Genomic DNA, 22,003 nt, shown 5'->3' with positions numbered 1-22,003 from the left:
ATACAGATCAGTTGTTAAAAACCCAGAATGTTTAGACTTTTCTGTCTCTTAATAGCTTAATTGTACTAGTTATGAAGAACTGCCTACTGTTACAGCTTCCACTTTAAATTTCTGCTATTTATACATACATGTGTATGTATATGGGTTACATACATTTGTTAATGAAAATTGTAATGCTAACTTCCTTTTCTTTTTGCTAAAGGAACGTGAAAAGAGAAAGCACGAAAGGATTCTTAGCGAAGAACTTGTTGCTGCTGTGACATATCTCAACCAGTTTTTGCCCCCAGAGCATGCAATTATATATATACCCTGGGATATGGCTAAATACACAAAAAGGTAGAAAAGATCCTTCTTTGTACTAGTGCTTTTAGCCACACTGCAAATAACTATGCTACTGAGGGTGTTGTTTTTCAATTGAATGTATTGTCAGTGAATGATGGGAGAATTTTATAAAGACCTATGGACAGAATAAACCCTCAGCTTTTTTTGGAGGATTTTTAATGTTTTCTGTGGTTTCTTACGAAAGTGGAGCGAGGCCTGAAAACTTTTAAATTCTCTGCAAACAAAAATTTTAGCAAAAAGCTATTAGACATCAACATTCACTTTTTATTTTGAATTAGTCAAAACACTGCATTTGTCATATACTCCATCTCAGTCACTGAATTTATTGAGTTACAAAATTTTGAAAAACAAGGGGTTTCATATCAGTCGCTCTTTTCCATTTCCTTTACCAAAAGGAAATGAGGGCATTAGTATCAATGTTTTAAAACATTCATATTATTAGAAGCATGTATTTCAGAAAGGCAAAATATATTCTGTAACTTTTTATTCTACAATTTTGCACAGTAGAATGCTGTACTAGAATTATGTGAAAAGGGTGAATGTTTTCCTAAATGTAGAAATATTTACAAGGCACAAACATTTTAAATCTGCAGGTATAGACTGCTATTCTGAAGAAACACACAATTCGTTTGTAAAGTTCTCTGGTCTGCATATGTATATCATATCTTATTAATGCCAGAAACTGTAGAAGAATGATAAGAATTGTTGGGTCAACTTTCAGGTATCTGTTACTATATTAGTCTGAGTAAAAAAATGGAAAAACTGGTATGGTTCAAGGGGCAGGAATAAAATGAATGTGTTTTCAATTAAAATTTTATGGAAAATCTTTGGCAAAAAATCCTTACTTGCTATTTGAAATTACAGCTTGGTTGATACAGTTGGTCATGGGGGTCTGAAACTTTAAAGTTTGACTTAAAGAGTAATGCTTTCACACTACTTTTTTGTTCTAAAATGGCATTGTGTACAGTTAGATGTACATGCAACTGTTTGTGTTATGATTAAATAGCAAATCTCAAAATAAGGCTAGATTTCCTTTCAGAAGATATGCTAGTTCCAAGTTCTTGATTTTCATATTGAATGATGCTGATGAAGCTTAGTGGTCTGTCCTATATGAGAAATGATACTAGGTGATCAAAGGATTCCCCTTCTATCTTTAAGTTTGATGTATGTTTATCCACCCTACTATGAATATAAATATACCTGAAGTCTTTGAACAAGATTATTTGTATAAGCAAAAGATATTTAGGAATGGAAGATAATGTATATGTCTGCCTAAGGAACTGCCAGTTTCAGGAATACTGAGAATATGTTTGCTTTAACATGTAGTTTTGAAGTAGGTTTGCTGGAAAGCAGTACTGGTTTTGTTACTTGAAGTGTTAACACTGTAATAAAAACCGAGTAAACTTTATTTGAAAATAAAATTGAGTAAACAGAAGTTGAAGTCCTCCACAATGAATGGATGGATGCCCTGATCTGAGCAGGAGGTGTAGGACATCATGAAGGACACAGACGAACAAATGCTACTGAACAAAACAACACCTTGCAAACAAAATGAGGGAGTATGATTTAGCATAATCGTATATTCTTTTCTGCCTCATTCTTATTTCGCAAAGCACAGAAAGTTTGTTAGGGGAAAATTAGTGTGGTATGAAAGTCAAGAAGTTTCAGAGTTTTGGAGTCTTCCACTTCTAGTTTGTGTAATGCATTTTAGTAAAAGTAAAGAAAATTGCTCAGGTACAGTCAGTGTTTCCTAAGTCTGTAAAACCTAAGAAAATTATAGACATAATTACTGTTGGGTAAATAAAGATGTGATGTTAATCTTCCTTAAAATCATTTTAGTTATTGAAAGACCTTCCAAGCAGTGAAAATTTTTTAGTATTAATGTACCTTGACTGTGTATTTTTTTTCCTCTGCTCAGCAAACTTTGCAACGTCCTTGATAGACTGAATGTGATTGCAGAAAGTGTAGTAAAGAAGACTGGATTTTTTGTAAATCGACCTGATTCCTACTGCAGTATTTTGCGACCAGATGAAAAGTATGTATAATTTAATTGTTGCATAATGAATAACATCTATTCCTTGGAGAGTTGTCTGGAATTTCTATGTGTATTACATGATTTCTTATGACTAAAATCAGTATGAGGAGTGATTTAAATCAACTAGCTTGTGCTACCATGTATGTTAGACCTCTACTTTCCAGTTGCTGGCATTGTACCTACTTCAACTTTTGTGCACGGAAGAAAGTTTGTATGGCTTTGGAATATTTCTACTTTAAGTCTAGGGGTTTTGGTTGGTTGGTCATGATGTCATTTAAATAAAACATCTTACTGTGGCCTAGAGTTTTCACTGCCTTTGCTATTCAGGGACATCAGTTTTGTTCTGTGGCAGGTTTTTAATTGTCACTGTTTTTCACTGAGCAGATTAATACATGGTATGATCTATTATTTTTTAAAAAGTATTTGCATGTCATTCTGTTTCGTTTCTCTTTCAGATGGAATGAACTGGGAGGTTATGTTGTTTCCACTGGTCGCTTGCAGGTACTGAAATGTACTTTATTAATTCACAGTTACAGTGATGTAGATCAGCACTTCCAAAGCAGCAGTGAACCATTTAATTTAAATACCTACTTGGTGATTCGCAGAGTGCTTTTAAATTAAGAATTATAATAAAGAGCATTATTGCTGTCCATCCCAGAAATCCAATTGGAAAATAGCTCTGAAAGTTCTTGCATGGTACCACAAAACTTTATGCTGTTGGAATTTTATTTTTGCTAGAGGTAGTCTGAGAAATGCTTGTATTTTAAGCAAGTTTCCATTACTATTTAGTCTGCAGTGCTACCAGTGCATTGAAAGTTAAAACAGCAGCATTTTAGCAAACTGCATAATATCATGTTACACAGAGGAGGTGAGGAATAAACATACTTAAGCCTGGTGACATTCATAGACATTTTCACCAGTGCTGAATATTCTGTATTTTGTTACAATTTCCATCACTAAAACAAAATAAAACTAGAAACGTTGCTTTCTTTAAGGTCAGAAAAGTACTACTAAACTGTAAACCATACAGTACCAGATTTATACCTGAATGTTATGATTATATACTCTGAACACAGGCCATATTCTTAAGAAGCATTAGTTGCTTGTCACTTGCCATTCATAATTTTGTAGTTCATGTAAGTTAGAAAGCAATTCTAACTTACAGTTAGAATTGTGACTGTTCCTTTACTAGGTGGTCACTGGGATATGTTTGTTGAGGGCAGGTAAACAATGGAGTAGATAGAGTTTGATCTGTTTTTAAAATAAAACATATCAGCACTAATTAGATTTTTTTTAATGTTAGTCTTACAGGTTTACTGGTATTAGAGGAATGAGTAATTTGTCTACCTTTTAATGACTTGTGGTATCACCATTGGAATACATTTAAGCATTGGGATCACAGTTCATCTCTGAATCTTGAGTCACACCCAAAAGTGCTTCTTTATTAAGGCAGTAAATTTTAGTTGACTAGTTTGGATGTAGCCATGTATATTTAAGCGGAAGAATTCCCCATGTTGATATGTTAAAATATGTTTCTTTCAATTGTTCATAATATAAAATAACTTTGTATGTATTATGGAATTGACAAATGGTGGTGCAAACTGCGTAAAAGAATATGTGCATGACTGTGACCTTGAGTTTGTGTGTGTTGCTGCAGATACGGAAAGCTTAAAAGATAAGCACCATCACAGTAGAACCACGGCAAGATAGAAGAGTGCTTATTTTTTGCAGTAGTTGCAACATAACTTGAAAATAAGGCCTCCTTCACTGAAATAACATAAGTTTTCTCATTAAGGTAAATTTTTAGGGCTGTTTGTGAATAGGAGAGACGCAGTTTGTGTAATGATAAAAGCAAGAATAGCATTAGTAGAATATTATAGTAGGCATTACAGCAGTCTGATGTAGCTTGCTAGAGATAACTTGCTTTTCAACATCTTCAGAAATGTCTTACCTCAAATTTTTGTGAACTGATTTAATTTGAGATTTGGCAAATCTTGGATAGTAGGAAAAAAGTAATAATCGTGAGTATAGTAATTGTTAATTAAAAGAAATCTCTTTGTTTCGATTGCTTTACCAGACAGGAGTTCTCCGAACCAATTGTGTAGACTGTTTAGATCGCACTAACACGGCCCAATTTATGGTGGGAAAATGTGCTTTGGCATACCAACTCTATTCATTGGGATTGATTGATAAACCAAATTTGCAATTTGATACGGATGCTGTTAGGTAAGATATATTAATAAAGCGTGTCATGGTTTTATTTTTTTAATTTTGTCAAGAGATTTAGAAAAATTATATAGAAGAAAAGTCAAGTTCTTTCTATTGGAACGATTTAATAATATTTATTCATCCAAGTTTAAAAGATCTTCCATACTTGAACTCTTCTTGAGAAAATCTAGTAATGCTGAAAATTTACTATTCTGGAAAAGTATGTTAATCAGGCTTCTTTTAACATAACTGCTTGACTTCATTCTCTTTGCCTAAACTTAAAGCTAGAAATTTTCCTTTAAATAAATGTAACAAAACCCCCATCCCAGTCTTTTATTTATACTTGCTTGAGGCAAAATGCTGATGAAAAATGAAAATTGAAAGAAGTACATGCTTTTATAGAGAATGCTAAACTGATATTTGCATGGCGGTACATCTTACCTTGCTATTTCTTACTTTTCCTTTCGATAAAATGTTGTGCTTTTTTATTTATTGAAGAAAAGTTTTCACCAAAGTTGTTCTCTCAGATCAAGTACCCATGATACTTATTCAAGCATCCTCAAACCATTTAAGAAAACTGAGCATTTAAATTGAAATGCTTTGGGGGTCATGGGAACTAAGCTACTTAACTTGTGAACGAACTTCAGAAAATAACAGAAGAGTCCTTGAGGTGATGCAGTTTTATTCCTTAAATCTGTTGTCATGACTGTGAAACGTGGGGCTTCATTTCTGGTTTTGACTAGTGGTTTGATAGTTTTAGAACATGGAGATGTAACTCATATTTCAGAAAAGACAAAGTACTCGGTCTCACCTTTACTCAAGACGTACCTTCAGCTGCTCTTCTTTTCCCATTAGCTTCCAGGAGTTAGTAGGTGCCACAGAAATAACCCTACTTGCAGCATGTTGGCTCACTGTGCAAGTGGTGGCTGTTGGCTGCCTGATGACCAGGGAGAGCACCCACTGGCTGGCTTCCTCTTTGTGCAGTGCCTCTCGTCCACCGTGTCCCAGCTGCTAGGTGCTGCGTGTTTACCTCTGGGAGCAAAAAGCTGCTGCTGCTGCAAATACCAGTTGCTGTGCAGCCTTCTGGAGACTCGGCAGTCTGGATTCTTCGATTCTAACTAGAGGGGATCAGGAGGTGGACAGGTCTCTAATATCCACTCTCTGTGGTATTCCCTACACCTACAATTTACTTCAGCACCTCAGACTGCATTTTACTATCTTTCGTTACGCTTCACAACCTCCCCCCTTTCCTACCCTATTTTGGGAGCCCAAATTTCCTCTGTTGTTTCCTGCTGCAATAGTCCTATGTTTCCTGTCTGTCTTCTCTACTTCCACTTTCCTTTCTGTGCTCCAACCACCCAAACGTCCATCTCTTACCATCGTCTGTTAAGAGTATAGTGGTTGCTTTGTCTCTGAATTTCCTGATATCTTATTTCTCATTATCTCTCTGAAATATAGCTATTAGCCTGGCATAAAAGGTTATTTTCATCTGCCTGCATTTGACTTATTTTTTTTTATTCTCCGTTGCAATAGATGTGTGTCTGACTGAAACAGATTTTGTCATCTAAGACTTGTTTCTGAATTAGTATATTCAGAATAATTAAAAAATTCTCCATAATGCAACAAATTCTAACTGGCCAAAGAGGGTAATCAGTAGCAGTCTGTCTTTCTTGATTTAGCTAATGTGTCTGAAAAACTAACTTTGTTTCATCATATTCTTCAACTGTCCATGTAATTCTGACTTTTCTCAAGTGGTCTCACAGGCTGGCTACAATTCAGGATATCTTTTGAACTAGATTTCTGAAGTCAGCATTTTATTTTGTTTGGCCATTGTGAAGGATATGAACAGGATAGGCATCTTGAACAGTCTGATTTTGTTTCTAGCCAGATTAATCTTAATGACTTTGTTGCACAAGATCACTTCTGCAAGCTGTATTTCTCAATGATTCCTTCACTTTAACTGTTGTCTTATCTAGAGAGTTTCCTAGGCAAAGTGTACCTTAGCAGCTTATTTTATCGCATGTAATTAACTACTTCTTCTACAGAAGACTAGATTTTGTTTGACTGCAGGCTTAATATTTTGAGGCTGTGGAAGGGTAATTTGTTTCTACAAGTCCTTTCCAAATTGAGTGGATCAATGTCCTTAGTGAATTTAAAATTGTCTGCTTTCGTGAACCTTTATTGCAAGGTCATTGGTTCATCAATACTCCATAGCTGACTGGGAAATTTTTGAGAGGCATCATCCTTTTACCTGCCAGTTTTTGCCTTCAGCCAGGTTTTTAGCTTATAGTTGACCAGTTGTCCTTTTGCTTGTATTTAAAAAAACCCAACAAAATAAACAAAAAACCAACCAACAAAACAAAACAACAAAAAACCAAAAAAAACCAATAAAACAAACAAAAAACCCAAAACAAAACAAAAAACCCACAACAAAACAACCCACCAAACACAAAGAAACAACAAGAAATGATCATATATGATATCATGAGCTCTGAACAATTTGTGGTTTGGTTTGTTTCTTCTGTTGTTTTTTGGTTTGTGTTTTTTGTTGTTGTTGAGGAGGGGGGTTAAGTTAAAAAGCAGATGTTTCCTCCTAATGGATCTTTTTATATTTGAACTTGGGCAGAAGATTTGCTGGACAGCTATTTTGTTTTTACAGAAATTGATTTGCTGCTCAGATAAGTGTTCTTCATCCAGAACCTTTGAGGACTTTGGTCAGATGGATGCAGTACTATCCCTTTATTGGAAACTTTCTTAAGGAGATGCTTTTGCTGATTTGATTTAATCTTTTTCATTTTTGTTGTTGTTTTGTTTGTTTCTACCCTCCTTTATGCTTCTTAAGTATTACAGTGTATCACATGCAGATGCCTGAATTACTGTATTTTGCTATATTCATGTGAAATACATTTTCACAGATTTGGTGGTGGTTTGGTGGTTTTTTTGTTGTTGTTGTTGTATTGTGCTGGTTTGGTTTGTTGCCTCTTAACTAAACTTTCAGCCTCTTTTGGTAAGATGTCAAGCTTGTCATTGTCTTGCTCAAGCAACGCGTTAGTCTCCATTTCTGAGAAGCACTTTTCAATCTGTTATTTTTTGGACTAAGATAGCCTTATTTTCTGAGAATGTTGTTTTTGTCATTGTTGGGGAGCTCTTGATAATTTTAGCTATTTGGATTGCTCTCAGTTTGGAGTCTGCTGTCAACTTCTTGATGATAGAGGACTGTCGTGGTTTTAGCCAGCTCTCCTTGTTCATTTTAGCAGCCAACTCTTTCGTTACCTTCTTCTTACATCATGTTTTTCCAGCTCCAGCAAATGGTATTTGCCATTCACATTTCTTACAAGTCATGTTTATTCAGCCTGTGCCTTTGAGCCATCATTATTGTAACTAGGGAGATTTTGGGAAAATTATGATAACTTCATTTCCAGTGGCTGTGACAGTAAATATAGCCCTGAGATATTGAAGTATTCAGTCCCATTTAATGTATTTAGAATACCTTAGTTTGTGAAGGTATACAGTTTGTTTTCCCTCTGCACAGTAGTAGGACATGTTAATCTTCTCCTTGAATCTACAGAAATGTATATTCTGTAGTGTAAAGGCATTCTGATACATTATAAATCAGTGAAAATCTAAGAGTCTAATGTTTCTTAGTGATTATTGCATCTGAATAAAATGTCCGCATACTTACCTGAATAAAGAATAGAGACATAGCTTTAAATTTCAGTCTTTGTAAGTTAATAGCTTCATTACTATCAAGTTAATGAAATACTTGTTTTCGTAAACTGGCAGAAGTCCTTAGGAGAAGAAAATGCATTGCTTGTTAAACAGAAAGACTTTATTATTATAGTACTTTATTTTTTTCTGCTAAAAAACTTTTTTTCATTAATTTGATAGATGACACATTTTGCTTTTCCTTCAGATTGTTTGAAGAATTATATGAAGATCACGGAGACACACTTTCTCTGCAGTATGGAGGTTCTCAGCTTGTCCATAGAGTAAAAACCTATAGAAAGATAGCTCCATGGACTCAGCATTCTAAAGATATTATGCAAACACTCTCAAGATATTATAGTAATGCTTTCTCAGGTAAATTTAAGTGCCTTTTTCTTTTTAAGTTACTATTTAAAAAGAATTTTACTTGTTATGTTTCAATAATCCATACTGCGATTTTATGACAGAGATCCTCTGTATTATAGTTTCCAAATAATTTGGTAAAATCTGAGGGATATCAAATGGGTGTTCTGCTTTGATGAAGTATTTATATTCTATGCAAATGCATGTTGTAGCATGCAGCCTTATTTGATATAAGTTAGTGAAATGATGTAAGAAGTATTTTGGAAATGTACACATGTAGCACTGACACTGTCAGTGACATCTGTAGATCAATAGAGAAGCAGGTAGCTGTTATAGAGCTGTTAAAGTGATGGGCAGAATGACTTCAACAAATAAAAGGAAACTGGTAAATCTAAACACGAGTAGAATGCTTTGAATGGAGTATTTCTTGTGGTGTTTCTCGGGACTTCAAAAAAAAACAAGCTCCGATGCGTGTAATTGTTTTGTATGAATAGAAGTTACGAACTGTTGAATCTGTGGTAGAGAAGACAAATTAAAAAACCAAGATCCACCAAGTAAACAAGCTATTTTTGGGGTTAAATAAGTGTAAAATATTAATTTACTGCTTTACTAGCTTGTATCAGTCACTGATGCTGTTCTACTTTGTTTTGTACACCATTGCTGAGAAGAAACCTCTTTGAAAAATGCTGAGCCATATGCAAAAAAACTGAAAAAAATGCTTAGTGCTTTTAGAAGTTGTAGTCTAAGACATGTCAAGATGACAAACATTGAGTGCTGCTGTGTTCTAAATTTTGTGTCAGTCCTCTATTACTCTTTTTCACAAAAGCTGCATAGCCAGGGAAGGATGTAGCTTTTTTTTACAGTAGACTTCAATTACATAGAAACTATGTGAACTTGAAACAGTAAGTTGGACGCTGGCTAGAAATACTTCGGTAATATCTGGTTTCTTTGGCTGAATTTACTGGTTTTGTTAGTGACAATTCTGTGTATGCAACAAAAGGCGAGAGCACAGTATTTAAAGTACTGTTTCTGGATGTAGCTCTTGTAATTTGTGTATCATATTTGCTCAAATTAGATGAGAAATGGCAAGCCTGTGTATTTCAGTAATAACGATCTTTTGCAGTGGCAATAAGGTATGACTTCCTCAATTCTTATGAGCAAAAGGAAGCACACTTGCAGGGTATTGCCTGTACCAATAAGTACAAGATGGAACAAATCTCTGAAGGTGTTCATTTTTATGCCAGCCACTTAAATAATTAGATGGAAGCTAGAGCAAAATTCTAGATCCACATTTGGGGTTGTGGTCTGCTTACAAGAATAGTCATGCTATGCATATGGTTTAGTAATAAAAGAATTCATCCTGAAAAAGATGTTACAAAAAGAAGAATGAATACACAATGAAAGAGTCCATCTTGTCACCCTGGTGAACTTGTAGCTCAGTACACAAACAATCTTTACTGAAGTCAGTATGAAAAATGAAACTTTCATAAAGGTGTTGCATGCTTTCCCCAATTTACTGATGGTTTTGGTATTTGAACATGTTTGAGCCATGTATTTTTGGTGCTTTATGGATTTCTTGTATTTGAAGACTGCATTGTTGAAACATGGCATTTGGTGCTGTATTTTTACTGCATTTTTAGTATGAAATTTAAAGGTCCACTGTCCAACACTGCCTGTTCAGTTGTCATCTGCAAGCCTGCTATTGTGGCACATTGAGAGAGACCATTTTATTCTTGAAGTTTTCTCAGAAAGCAAAGATGAAGGAAGCATTTTTAGAACAAGATTCTGAGATTTTATACTGTGCTTAATACTGTTACATAATTTAAAATAAAAATAAATAAAAATCTGAGGGCCAGGCAGTCCAGGAGCCAGAACTTACTTGTGTTTCTGATCTGAGAAACATTTTTAATACTTATGAATTTTATGTACTAGTGGTGAACTCAGAAAATTTTAGTGATTTGCTTGAAGTCATATGGTGTATCGGATTCAGAACAAAATGATGTGGCCTGCTAACAGTGCCTCCTAAATAAATCACTCAGCCACACTTGTTCTTTGTCTATGGTAAAAAATACATTATTCTAAAAATAATTTACACTTTTAAGAAAATGGTTTCATCTGTTACCTCAAAGCTCTTAGGATAATCATTACTAATTAAGTTGTACAGAAGAGGAAAAGTAAGACAAGTATCAGTTAAGTGACTTGCCTGGAGATGCTAATCTAATAGATAAGCCTTGGACTTGTAAGAAAGATAACTTTGAATGCAGTTCAACCCTAGTTCATGATATGTGGCTTAGCTTTTCTGTAGATTTTTCTGTACCTATAAATTTGTAATATGTTGCCTATATAATAGAAGAGTGAAGAATTAAAAAAATGTTCTCAGGATCAAGTTAGTGACTGAAGCTTAGAAGAAAACCAGGGTTTCCTCCTAAAAATACGGGACAATTACTTTTATGGTGGCTTGAAAAAAATCTTACAGGTCTACGCCAAAATTCTGACTTTTTTCATGCATGTTTTTAGTTATAGCATTTGAAAAAAGTAGAGGGCAATGTGTAGTTCAGGTAGTCAACTTTTGGTTTGAAGAACCTTGGTTATAAGCAAATGAGTTGTACCAGAAAAAAGAACATAATCTAGCTAAGAATATAGGTGTTCCTTCAACACCCTCTCTGGCGGGCATTCTGATTAATTGAATTATAACATTTTTATTTCATTTGTGATTGTCAGAAATTAGGAAATGGTATTCCAAATAACACTCTTCTAGCTTTTATGCCTTTTAGAAAGTAATATGACATTGCAGACTTCAGTGCTAAGAGTTGCAACATGCACAATAAGCTTCTGGAATCTGGAATAATCTATTTATCCACAAACAGGACTGGGTATAGTAAACTACCTTGTAGTGTTGAATGAAAGTAAACTTAATTACTATAACCTTTTAGTCATAGGACATTATAGTCGCAATTGTGTTGACTCTCTCATGACTAGTAATTTGTCATGTACTGCAGTTGCAAACTCAGATTGAGAGCAGTAGATTATTTTAGACTAATTCAATTAAATGGCCCCTTCAGTTCCTGTTTTCTCAAATGGTCTTAAAAATGTGCCTGTATACACGTACATTGCAGTATCTTTTGAAAAATCAGTGCAGTCTTTTTACTTGCTTGTACATAATTACAACATTTGGTGCTAACAATAAAGGGAGAAAACCTGTTTGCTCTTTTGTCTGTGCTCCACAGTGCATTGACACATTCTTATTTATTTACTTTTGAAAACAGATTTTTTTTTTCTGTCTAAATAAGAAAATTGATCTGAAAACCTCAATATCCTGTATTCTTTGGCCAGCATTTCAAAGAAAGACAAAAGCTTTCATTATTTTTGTTCAGAATTAAGATAAAATTGTTCAACCACTAAAGTAAGGCGGGGGGAGGACTGTCACCTTTCAGGTTAGCTGTCTGCTTCCCCAGTCACAGAAGTTTGTGCCTGCTTGAAGACTTATGCACAAAGAATCTTTAATGTTAGGGTTTTTTACGTACTTTGAAATTATGAGTTGAGAAATAAGACAGTAGAAAGACATTTTTCTGATAAATGTCCTGTATTTCTGTTAAGTTTAAAAACACAACTGCACAGATGAAACAATAAATGCAAAAGAGAGTTTGAGTCCTTTTGCAGTGTAACATTGAACACCAGTCTTTTCTTTTGCTACAGAGCAAGGTAAGAATGCTTTAATGAACTGCTGCTGTTGACCATTTGAAACAACAGATTGGTTAATTCAGTTGGTATGAGTTTAAATTCAAGCTGGTTTTCACAGAACAAATTTCATTTAGTTCTATTTAATTTTAGCATCTGTCATATAAGTAGTGACATAGTTTGTTAACTGAATTATCTTGTTTTACTCTAATTGTTTTACAGTTATTTAGTTAACAGTGTCAGTATACCTTCTGTTCCTGGCAGGTGAAACAATGGTAAATGAACAAAGGAGGCTTATCTCTGTCTTTAGCTTTCAGAAATTACCATCAATTTTAACCTAGTTGCTCATGTTAATTAATTTTGTCTTTAGGGCTCCTCCAGTTTCTATGCTTAGAGAGCTTTCTTGGGTTTTGCTCGGCACTTTCTTTAAACCACTAACCAAATAACTTATCAGGAGGAAAGAATACAAGTTACTGCTTTTGACTTTTCCTTTCGTTTTAATTCTCAGTGTCTTCAACAATCTTTTCGTTTGTTTTTCCAGACCTTTTTACTGAGTTTTGCATAGCTTTCTTGCACTGTTCCCAGCCTCCCTCGTTCTCTCCTTATGTCTTGGTTACACTGTGACACTACATTGCAGAAACAGTATGGCTTACAAACCTACGTATGCTTTTGAGTATTACTGTGTAGAAGAGTTAATGTTTGTAAAGTGATCCTCCTAGAAAATTGGAAAGGTGAGGAGCAAGAAAGAAAGTAAAAAAAGTATCTTTCTGCAAGAGTGCTCTGAACGGACAGCAGAAGTATCTGGAAGGGAGTATGAGTGGATAGAAAAGGAAGAAAAAAGTCATATTCCAGGTGAAAGGTCCTCAAGCAGGGAAGGAGAGCCAAGTAACATCCAGAGATTTGCCTTTTTCTTCCCTTTTCCTGGTGTCTTGGCCTGTTACACCATGTGACTGTTTAAACAGAAGATTCCACTTCCAAATATTGACCTCCACATATGCACATTTCCATAAAATACGATACTTTTCTATAATCATATTGTCACCAAATTTCTACATAGCACTTCATTTGTCAGCTGCTTAATTCCCTGTAAATAATATTGCATGTTGCACAGAGGGAGAGAGACATTTGAACTCTGGAGAGAAAGAGGTATTGACTGAAACTTTAGTGGTAGCCAGAAACCAACTTTGTCCTTGCTGTTATGCCACCACTTTGTGGATTCCACCTATTTCTTTTGCCTGCTTTCTGGTATACCGAGACTGCAGTTTGTCTTTTGGATGCGGTGTGTTGCTAAAGGGACACTCAACTGTCATACTCTTTCTGAAATATGGAAAGAACTGAAGGAGTAATACTGTCTATTGAACTAGTCTGAACTATGCCTGTCTGATTACTGAAGTGCAAACAAGTGGAGACAAGCTTTCCACATGCTAATTCCTCGGGGCACGAGTAGACCTCAGTTCTCCACATATTCCCCCTTATCTGAAGCTCCTTTGTGTTTAAGCCGTCCTCTGCCCCTATGACTCTGCTTGCAAAGGTCTTTATCACAGTTCACTGCCCCCAAGCCCTCATCTGTCTCCAGCTTTTCTTCATATGAAGAAAAAAAGAAGAAAAAAGTTGTAACTCATCCTATCTGCAGATAAGTAGCAAGAGAGGTTTTAAAGATATAAGTGAACAACGTTTCTTGTCTTGCTTCATCTACCGTAGTATGTACTGGATTTTAGTACTGGCCTTGGTGAAGCTTAGAATATGGCAAGAGAAATTGATAATTTAAGCCAACAGCAAAAAAAGCCCAAATTATTAGAAAGTGTTTGTGAAGTTTAATCATTTTACTGACTATGTTTTGGCTAGAAAACCCCAAGGAATTCATAATTTGTGTGTTATGTGGGAAACTTGTGTATTGTCTGGATACTGTTTAACTTGATTAAATCATTCCTCTGTTAATTAAACTGCAGTAAATTCGTCATATGTCAGATTCTTCAATACAAGCACATGCTTCATGCATACACATATATATGCAGAGGTGGGAGACAGCATGAGGTCTTACTTCTGCAAAGCCACTAAGCAGAGCTGCTGCCTCGGCTCCTTGTGAGAGAAGCCAAGGAAAGAGGCAGTGCTGGTACCACCCCCCATGTGTGGCAGAAGTTCAGGTCTAAAGAAAGTTTCATTATGGTGGTTGAAACCCAGAGGTTCCTGTAGAAGTCGTGGGAAATACACACTCTCTCTGTGAGGAGCAAACATAACAAACAAGCAGATGTCTGAATGGGCTTGTGCTCTGCAGTGTTCTGGCGTTAAGTGTACCTCTTGTCTAACAGATGCAGACAGGCAAGATTCTATCAATCTCTTTCTGGGAGTATTCAAGCCTACAGAAGGAAAACCGCATCTCTGGGAACTTCCCACTGATTTTTATTTGCATCACAAGAACACCCTCAGTCTGTCACAGACCAGGCGAAGGTATTTTGCTGTTAATTTTTTCAGTTTGGTATTGCTCTAATAAACTTTAAAAAATACGTGTTATTAATTTGGTCAGCCTGTCAAAAACTTGTTTACTGTTTTTAAAGTTTTTATGAAAACTTAAAAAAAAAACCTGAACACCCAAACCTTCAAGAGATTACCAAAAATGTTGGATGTTGGTGTTCTGAAGGTTTTGGTTTAGTATGTTGTTTTCTGTTCTACTGGAAAAAAAGCAGTTTCATTTAATATAAAATTCTATCCTGCAGTGTGAAAAGCTTCACTATTTTACCAAAGTACAGTTACCTATGTCTCATTAAGCAATATGCAGGTGTGTTTTTGATGGTTAGATTTATTAAGTTGTTGTATTTGAGATTAGGTGATGAGGATAACTTTTGTGTGTAATGCACTTAGTCTACAGCTGTGTATACCAAGAAGCCCATGGTTTTCTACCTTCCTTTCAGCCATGTCTAGACTATTTTTCTTCATTTACATTTCACCGTAGTTGCATGGTAATATGCCAAAGTAATAGCGCTAAAGTGTAAAGATTTTAAAGTAATTTTAGAGCGTTTCACAGTGTGGAATAATTTTGTTAAGGATTATAAATATCGTTTGTGTAAAATAAAAAAAATCCATTTTAAGAAAAAGGACAGTACTAGACTTGTTAGCTAAACCATCTCTCTCAGGAATTTTGCTGTTTGTATCTTTGTTAATTCTGTGAGTCTTAAAGCTCTATCACGAATGGTAGATCTGAATATCTGAATTTAGATTTTTGTCTGGGAAAAATTGCAAGTATTTAAACAGTGCATTCAGTCCCTGTTGACTGCTTATTCCATTAACCCATCATGGCAGCTGGCATGTTATATCACTGTTTTTAAATTTCAGTCCTTTTGTATTCTCCGCTGAGGCTTCTCTTGATGCTAGCTCATCTCAGCCATACAACCAAGTGCTATTTCAGGGACATGTGAAACATGCAACTTTAATTTTATTGCTTACTGCTTCTGAACATTATGTCAAAAATGAATTCACCTGATATATTCAAATGTATGAATGTCCTGGTCTCCCTTTCATCATTTACTTTGTTAAACAACTATCTGATAGTCACAGATATTGTTCTCAAATGAGGTAGAACATTTTAAAAAATAAATTAATGGTATTCTTCATTTATTTGTTAATTATTCATTCTGGCCAGAATTTCCGAGCAGTTATTATATACAACCAAGTTGTTTTCTTATACAAACAAAATGACACCTCCCTCTAATAAGTAGTAAGGTAAAAAAGCTCTTCCAAGTAATTTTTAATTTCTATCAAACTATTGGACAAATTCTTTGTATAACTTCTTCCTGCCTCTCTGTGCAGTGCCTCTTTTGTATTCCTTAGGCACAGCAACAAAGGAAATAATGAAAACTCATAATGAAATTGAGGATATAGGAAGAAGAAGATGTTGTTTCCTGTCATTGAAACTTCTTTTTACTATCTGTGCTTTTCCTATATTGTACTTGTCTCTTCCTCAGAATGAAGAGGTTTCATAATGAGTTTCATATACTACTTTTATATAATTTGTGATTCACATGAAAGGACAGTGAATATGGAAAAGGAGACTTTCTGTTGCAATATTACTTACCGTTTCTGCAAAAAATACCCAGCAAAACTGGGTATGTCTGCATAGTTTCTGAAAGTACTGGATAAAATGGCTTGCTAGCATGACCTGATACAGTACTGCAAGAAGAGATGGGACTGTCAGGCATAACACATTCCTTTCTTTCTCAGGCATATACAGTTCTTATAATGTGCTGCCCTGCCTGTTCTCCGCCATTTGCTAAGTCCCACTAACAAGTCTATCTCTGGGCATGGGAATACAGGCATTGTTGCTGTTCAAAATGGCTACATAAGTAGAAGGAGTGCTCGGATTTACAGCCCTTGTGATATTGTGAATACACACATATTTGAAATAAAAAAATCAATGAAGATAAATGTCTTTTCATCTGAAGTAATGAAACAGAAGAAACTATCGGAATCATTTAGAAAGGAAATTAAAGTAAATTTGAGAAGAGAAAATAAAAATACATAAATACGAATGAAAGATAAAACATGCTTCGCCTTATGAATGTTGCTTTACTTCTTTTGTTGTTTTTTTGGAAATCCTGAATAAGCTTCCAGCAGGGCGTGATTTTTGCTGTTAGCTGTGCCAGCATACAGTTCTCAGAGTTAGGACAGCTGTCACATCGAAATGTATTTCTATGTGTAGAAATCAGGTGCTTTGACAATCTTCTGATTTTATTATCATTGACCTTCATTTCTTCATACGCTTTTCTTAAATTTTAGGATCTGAATGACAAGCGGTGGGAGGGGCAGGGGTTATTTTTTTTTTATTTATTTATTTGATTTTTTGTGTTTTTTTATTTTGAAGACCAAACCAAGAGAAATATGTAAATACCTTCTATAGGTACTGAGTGCTCAACTTTCTGTACTGTAGAGGTAGGCACCTGATATGTATTTTGTTTACTGGAACAAAACCACTCTTCCCTCTATACCTGTATTGACATTCATGTGTTTAAATTTCATGACCTGAAAGCAAAAGAATAGAATTGGGAACTGTTGAAATAAGTCCTCTATCCACACTTGATTTATAAAGAAATGTTTACTAAAGTGACATTCTGTGACTGGGTAATTGCTGCTATGTATAAATGTTTAGACTGGATACAAATCAAACCTTCGCTATCAATTGTGTGTCTGTTTTTCCTGTACAGTTATACTTACTGGTGGACCACAGGTGTGCTAAAGCATTTACCTCTTCCTTTTGATGAAGGTAGGAACTACATTTGCTCCTTGCCTTACAGTGTGTTTCACAAAAAGAAGTTTTAGTCACAAATGCTTTTTAACTGGTTTAGATCCCAAACCTGAAGAAAAAATAGATGTTCCAATAGTGTGACTGCTAAATACCTTCTTTATTCCCCCTCCCACCTACCCCCAATGAACTATGATTTTTTAACTGCAGGATGCAAGACATACCTAACTGGCTAAAATTTGGCTTCCATATGTTTATGTGCTAGGGCAAACTTTTTTTTTTTCTTTTTTAACTTATTGACTTATATTTAACACATTTATAGCCTGTGCTGGTGGTTGCATTCCTGTTGCAGGGTATAGCTGGTGTGTCTTATTTCTCTGGGATACTGTTTTATTAGGAATTGTTGTCATGAAGGGAAATCAATTTATGGTGGTTGATTATGCATATTTATTAGAGATGTGCTATGCGTCTTCTTCATGTCATATTTTCTTGCCTTAGAGGGGATATGTCTGTAGAAAAATGCCTGTTAGGGTGGCTAGGTAAGCAGTCTGCTGTTTGTTTAGATTTTTGCAGAGTCAGTAATTGTTAGTAAAAAGATTATTTATTTTTCTTTTCCCCAGTGGCATGTCCTGAAAACAGACGCAAGTTGACAGTGAAGAAATTCCACAAGTATGAAGAGGAAATTGATATCCACAATGAGTTTTTTCGGCCATATGAGTTGAGCAGTTTTGATGAGACCTTTTGCTTGGCAATGACCAACTCTACACGGTATATTGGGTTGTTTTGTGACTATAAATCCTTAACTGGAAGTTGATTTGGTGTGAATTAACTGTACGTTTGATGTACTTGGTTACATCTGTATAACACGATGAGTTTTGGGGAGTGTTTGTTTTCTGGGGATTTTTTTTAAGCTACAAATTTAGAAAACTTACAGAAACTCAATCACAATACTGAAATGGAAATGCTACTGTAAAAAATTCTAATGAGATAGCATTTAAATTTCCAATTATTTTCCATTGTGGGGTGCCAAATGTTTGGGCACTTGAAGGCTGAGAAATGAGTTTTTCTCTGTGTGAAGGCAGAGGTTGCCTTCAAAGCAATTGTTTTCTAATTGTTTTCATTTTACAATTGTTTTCTTCAGTTCATCAGTTTCTCACAGCTGGCCAGATAGTTTTGGTTGTGGTTTTGTTTGTTTTGTTGTTGGCAGCAATCAGCTGGATATTCTGAGAATAATCTTAGTCACTTTTCAGCTAAAGACTTCCAGGCAGATTATGTTTCATGTAGCTTTTTGACCCAATTTGAGTGTTGGCAGCACTTTGAAAACAATGTAGCTGAGTTACAGGGCTTCTTCAGCAGGGGAATGGAGCACATTGCTCGAGCCTGCTTGGAAAGTGGTAACGTTTGCAGTTGTTTTGTGGGACTAAATGCATTTGAAAGCTTTTTAAGTACCTGAAGGTTTATGTTTACATGACTCTAACTGGTAATGATGAAGTTAAAACTTGATGTTTATTTTTATATATATATATATATTTTTTAGTTTAGAGGTGGATGTTAAAGGTGGTTCTTCTAGAAAATTTTAAAATTTTTGCTCATGAACAGTTTTTCCTTTCTATTTTGCCAGAGACTTTATGCCTAAGAATGTGGGGATTGATCCAAGTCCTTTTACTGTTCGTAAACCCGATGAAACTGGAAAATCAGTGTTGGAGTAAGTCTGAAATACAAAATTTTGTTCTAGCTTAATAGTAGTGAAGTTGTAATGCAAATATATAAACTCTCTGTGTGTCTTTGTAGCATATTGTCTGTTACATGGGAAATAAATAATTGGTGTTATAGTGTAGAATTGAATACTTTGAAAATCATATCAAATTTGAGATTTTTAGTTGACATTGGGAATTCTTTATTCAGACTTGTTTAATCTTTTCTGTTTTCTTGTATTCCTCTAAGTGAAACACATGAGAAAATTTTATCTAGAATAAAGATATAGAGGTTGCTAAAATTTTATCAACTTGTATAATCATCATAATACTAGTGGCAACTGTATTTTCTATTGGAGATGACAGGAATGCATGTATGGTTGTCTTTAAAAAAAAACAACAAACAAACAAAAAAGTTAATTTTGGATAAATAGAACATAACCCAAACCAGCAATAAATGCCAATGCCAATTTCAGCATAGTTTTTAATAAAAAATGTTATTAAAATATTTACAGATAACATTATATAAAATAATTCACCAACAGTTACTGAGACAAATGAATGTTTCATTTAGCTGCATCCTGGACTTGGTTTGTTACTTCTTGCATTCCATTTTAATGTTTGGTCTGGTGGGTCACACAAGGGCTATGCGGACTCCTCCTGAACCAACTAATTCTCTCTTTGATACCTCATATTAAGGAAACCCTTTGTTAGTAATGACTATTCCTGTGCTGTCACAACATTATAAGTTCATCTGAAAACTTGCTGTTCTGCAAAAAGCTACAAAATTTGACTGTCTCATAAATAACATCCGTTGTGCCTTGACCCCGAGGGACTCACTGTCAATAAATATTGAGAGTAGCCTATGCTCATCACTAGTAGAACCTGATTTCATGCTGGTGATGTTCTCTGAGAGTAAGCAGAATGACTGTTCAGCAGTTCTACAATTTACTTCTGCTGAGTTTATGAGTACTTTTGAGGATAACTTTTATTCTTCTGCATTGATATAGTGTCAAATTTTGGGTTATCTAATTTCTCTCCAAATATTCCATTAAATACTTGACCATTATACATTTTTCTCACGCACTTTGCTTCAAGCCCTCCACTGTGATTTTTAGCGTTTTTTACAAGATAAAGAATCAGCTAGATCAAAGCCACATTCCAGGGCTCCTTGGGTATTGCTCCTAAGGCTTCTCATGCATTGACTGTGCAGTGGGGTAAAAGATGGCTTCAGTCGTCCACCTTACCCATATTTAGCTCTAGGCAGACGTAGTATCTTTGCCTTTGTAAGTGTTCTGGTTCCCCAGTGCAAATAGATTTTGGCCGCCTTCTGAGTATGCATTGGGGACGGGGCTACCACTTTTGCCGGTATTTGGCTACCTGCTTCATTCTTCAGCTCTCAGAAAGGACAGCTTTTCTTGTGACGTCTACCTCATTTAGAAAAGCAGGGAAGATAATCTTAATTTTCTCTAAAAATAATGCAGTATGTCTTCACAACTGTCTGTAAATTTCAGTCGAAGGAGATGTCAGGTTTTGCGCAATTAGAAACTAAACTTATCTGTAGTGTTTTCTCCCCTAAGGTATTTGTTCTGTCTGTAAGAATTATCCTGATATATTAATGTCCTTGGGGGCGGGGTATGCTCTCAGATCAAGAACCTTTGGGAGGATGCTCCTACTTGCTTATATGTGTTCCTAAAGCATATAAAGTTTAGCTAGTTCACTGCAAGGATAAACTGCTGTATGAGTTTGACAGCAAAAGGCAGAGTTCTTTGTGACGGTCATGGTCACATGCTCCACTAGAGCTCAAGTGATACTGGTGACCTCCATGCATTTGCTGATTAGAACGTTAGACCTACAATTCAAAATAGCATTTGCACCAAACTGCATGCTGTTGTCAAAGCCTCTTAGCATGCTGCTGCCTTCCTTTAGGGCCTTCCTTCAGAGTACCTCACACACAATGTCAATGTATGTATGGACAATCACCTCAGTAACGAGGTGTGGCTTCCCTGTTTCCAGAACTGATTTGTGTATAGATATATTAATTACTTGTCTTCCAGTCCCTCTTCCTCTAGAGTCCCTGAAAGATTGTGACAGTGTCTGAGAGGAAAGTGCAACCACATACCCATCTATGGCCAGAGGAAAGGATGTAGAGGACTAAGGGTGGTACAGTTTCTGATGGGTAAAGTAATATATACCTTTCAGAGCTTGTACAGTTAAACCCAGTGTTAGTCTACTAAATATAGGTGCTGTAACTTGAACAATTCTTGCAAATAAGGTGCCTCTTTATGTTGCCTAGAATTTCTAGAGGGAGAAATACATGCCATATAAAGAAATGTTGCTGATTAAAAAACTCAGGTTGAGGGGAGAGGTATGGGAAAGGAAGGGAAAAAAGTGACATTATGATTAAGACTTTGGGGCCCAAGATTAAGAAAGCCAGAAAGTGAAACTTTTTCCCAGAGCGAAACCAAAGATGTTATGTCTCAATGAATTTTTATGCCTTTTTATACCTTCAGTCTGGGGAAGAGATTTAAGTAAGGAATCAGAGAATTGGTGGAGAAAAGCTGACATAATCCTTTGAGCTTTCTTCAAATGCTGTGGAATAAGAAGAGATTGAAGAAAAGTAAATCAATTGGGGGATTCAAAAGATTAGCAAGAAGTTGCTCCAGAGGATAGAACTCATTTCCCCCAATAAGATTGTAACCAAAATTAGGAATTTTAAATACTTGTAATATCACACCAATTTCA

At 35.4% G+C, this 22,003-nt stretch overlaps 1 protein-coding gene across 2 annotated transcripts in view; it reads left to right on the top strand.

Annotated features, from left to right (window-relative positions):
• The window catches only part of FIG4 (FIG4 phosphoinositide 5-phosphatase), a 67,460-nt gene that overhangs the window by 25,793 nt on the left and 19,664 nt on the right, over positions 1-22,003 (top strand). For both annotated transcript variants that reach the window (XM_030489818.1, XM_030489819.1), the window contains exons 11-19: positions 203-336; positions 2,261-2,377; positions 2,833-2,878; positions 4,455-4,603; positions 8,499-8,665; positions 14,641-14,779; positions 17,527-17,585; positions 18,185-18,332; positions 19,186-19,269. In XM_030489818.1, the coding sequence (XP_030345678.1) occupies positions 203-336; positions 2,261-2,377; positions 2,833-2,878; positions 4,455-4,603; positions 8,499-8,665; positions 14,641-14,779; positions 17,527-17,585; positions 18,185-18,332; positions 19,186-19,269 (1,043 nt within the window). The remainder of the gene's footprint in view (positions 1-202; positions 337-2,260; positions 2,378-2,832; positions 2,879-4,454; positions 4,604-8,498; positions 8,666-14,640; positions 14,780-17,526; positions 17,586-18,184; positions 18,333-19,185; positions 19,270-22,003) is intronic.

This window comes from Strigops habroptila, chromosome 6, assembly GCF_004027225.2.
Source record: "Strigops habroptila isolate Jane chromosome 6, bStrHab1.2.pri, whole genome shotgun sequence".
Lineage (NCBI taxonomy): Eukaryota > Metazoa > Chordata > Aves > Psittaciformes > Psittacidae > Strigops > Strigops habroptila.
Note: the sequence above shows the minus strand (reverse complement) of the source record. Positions and strands in the feature narration are given on the sequence as shown.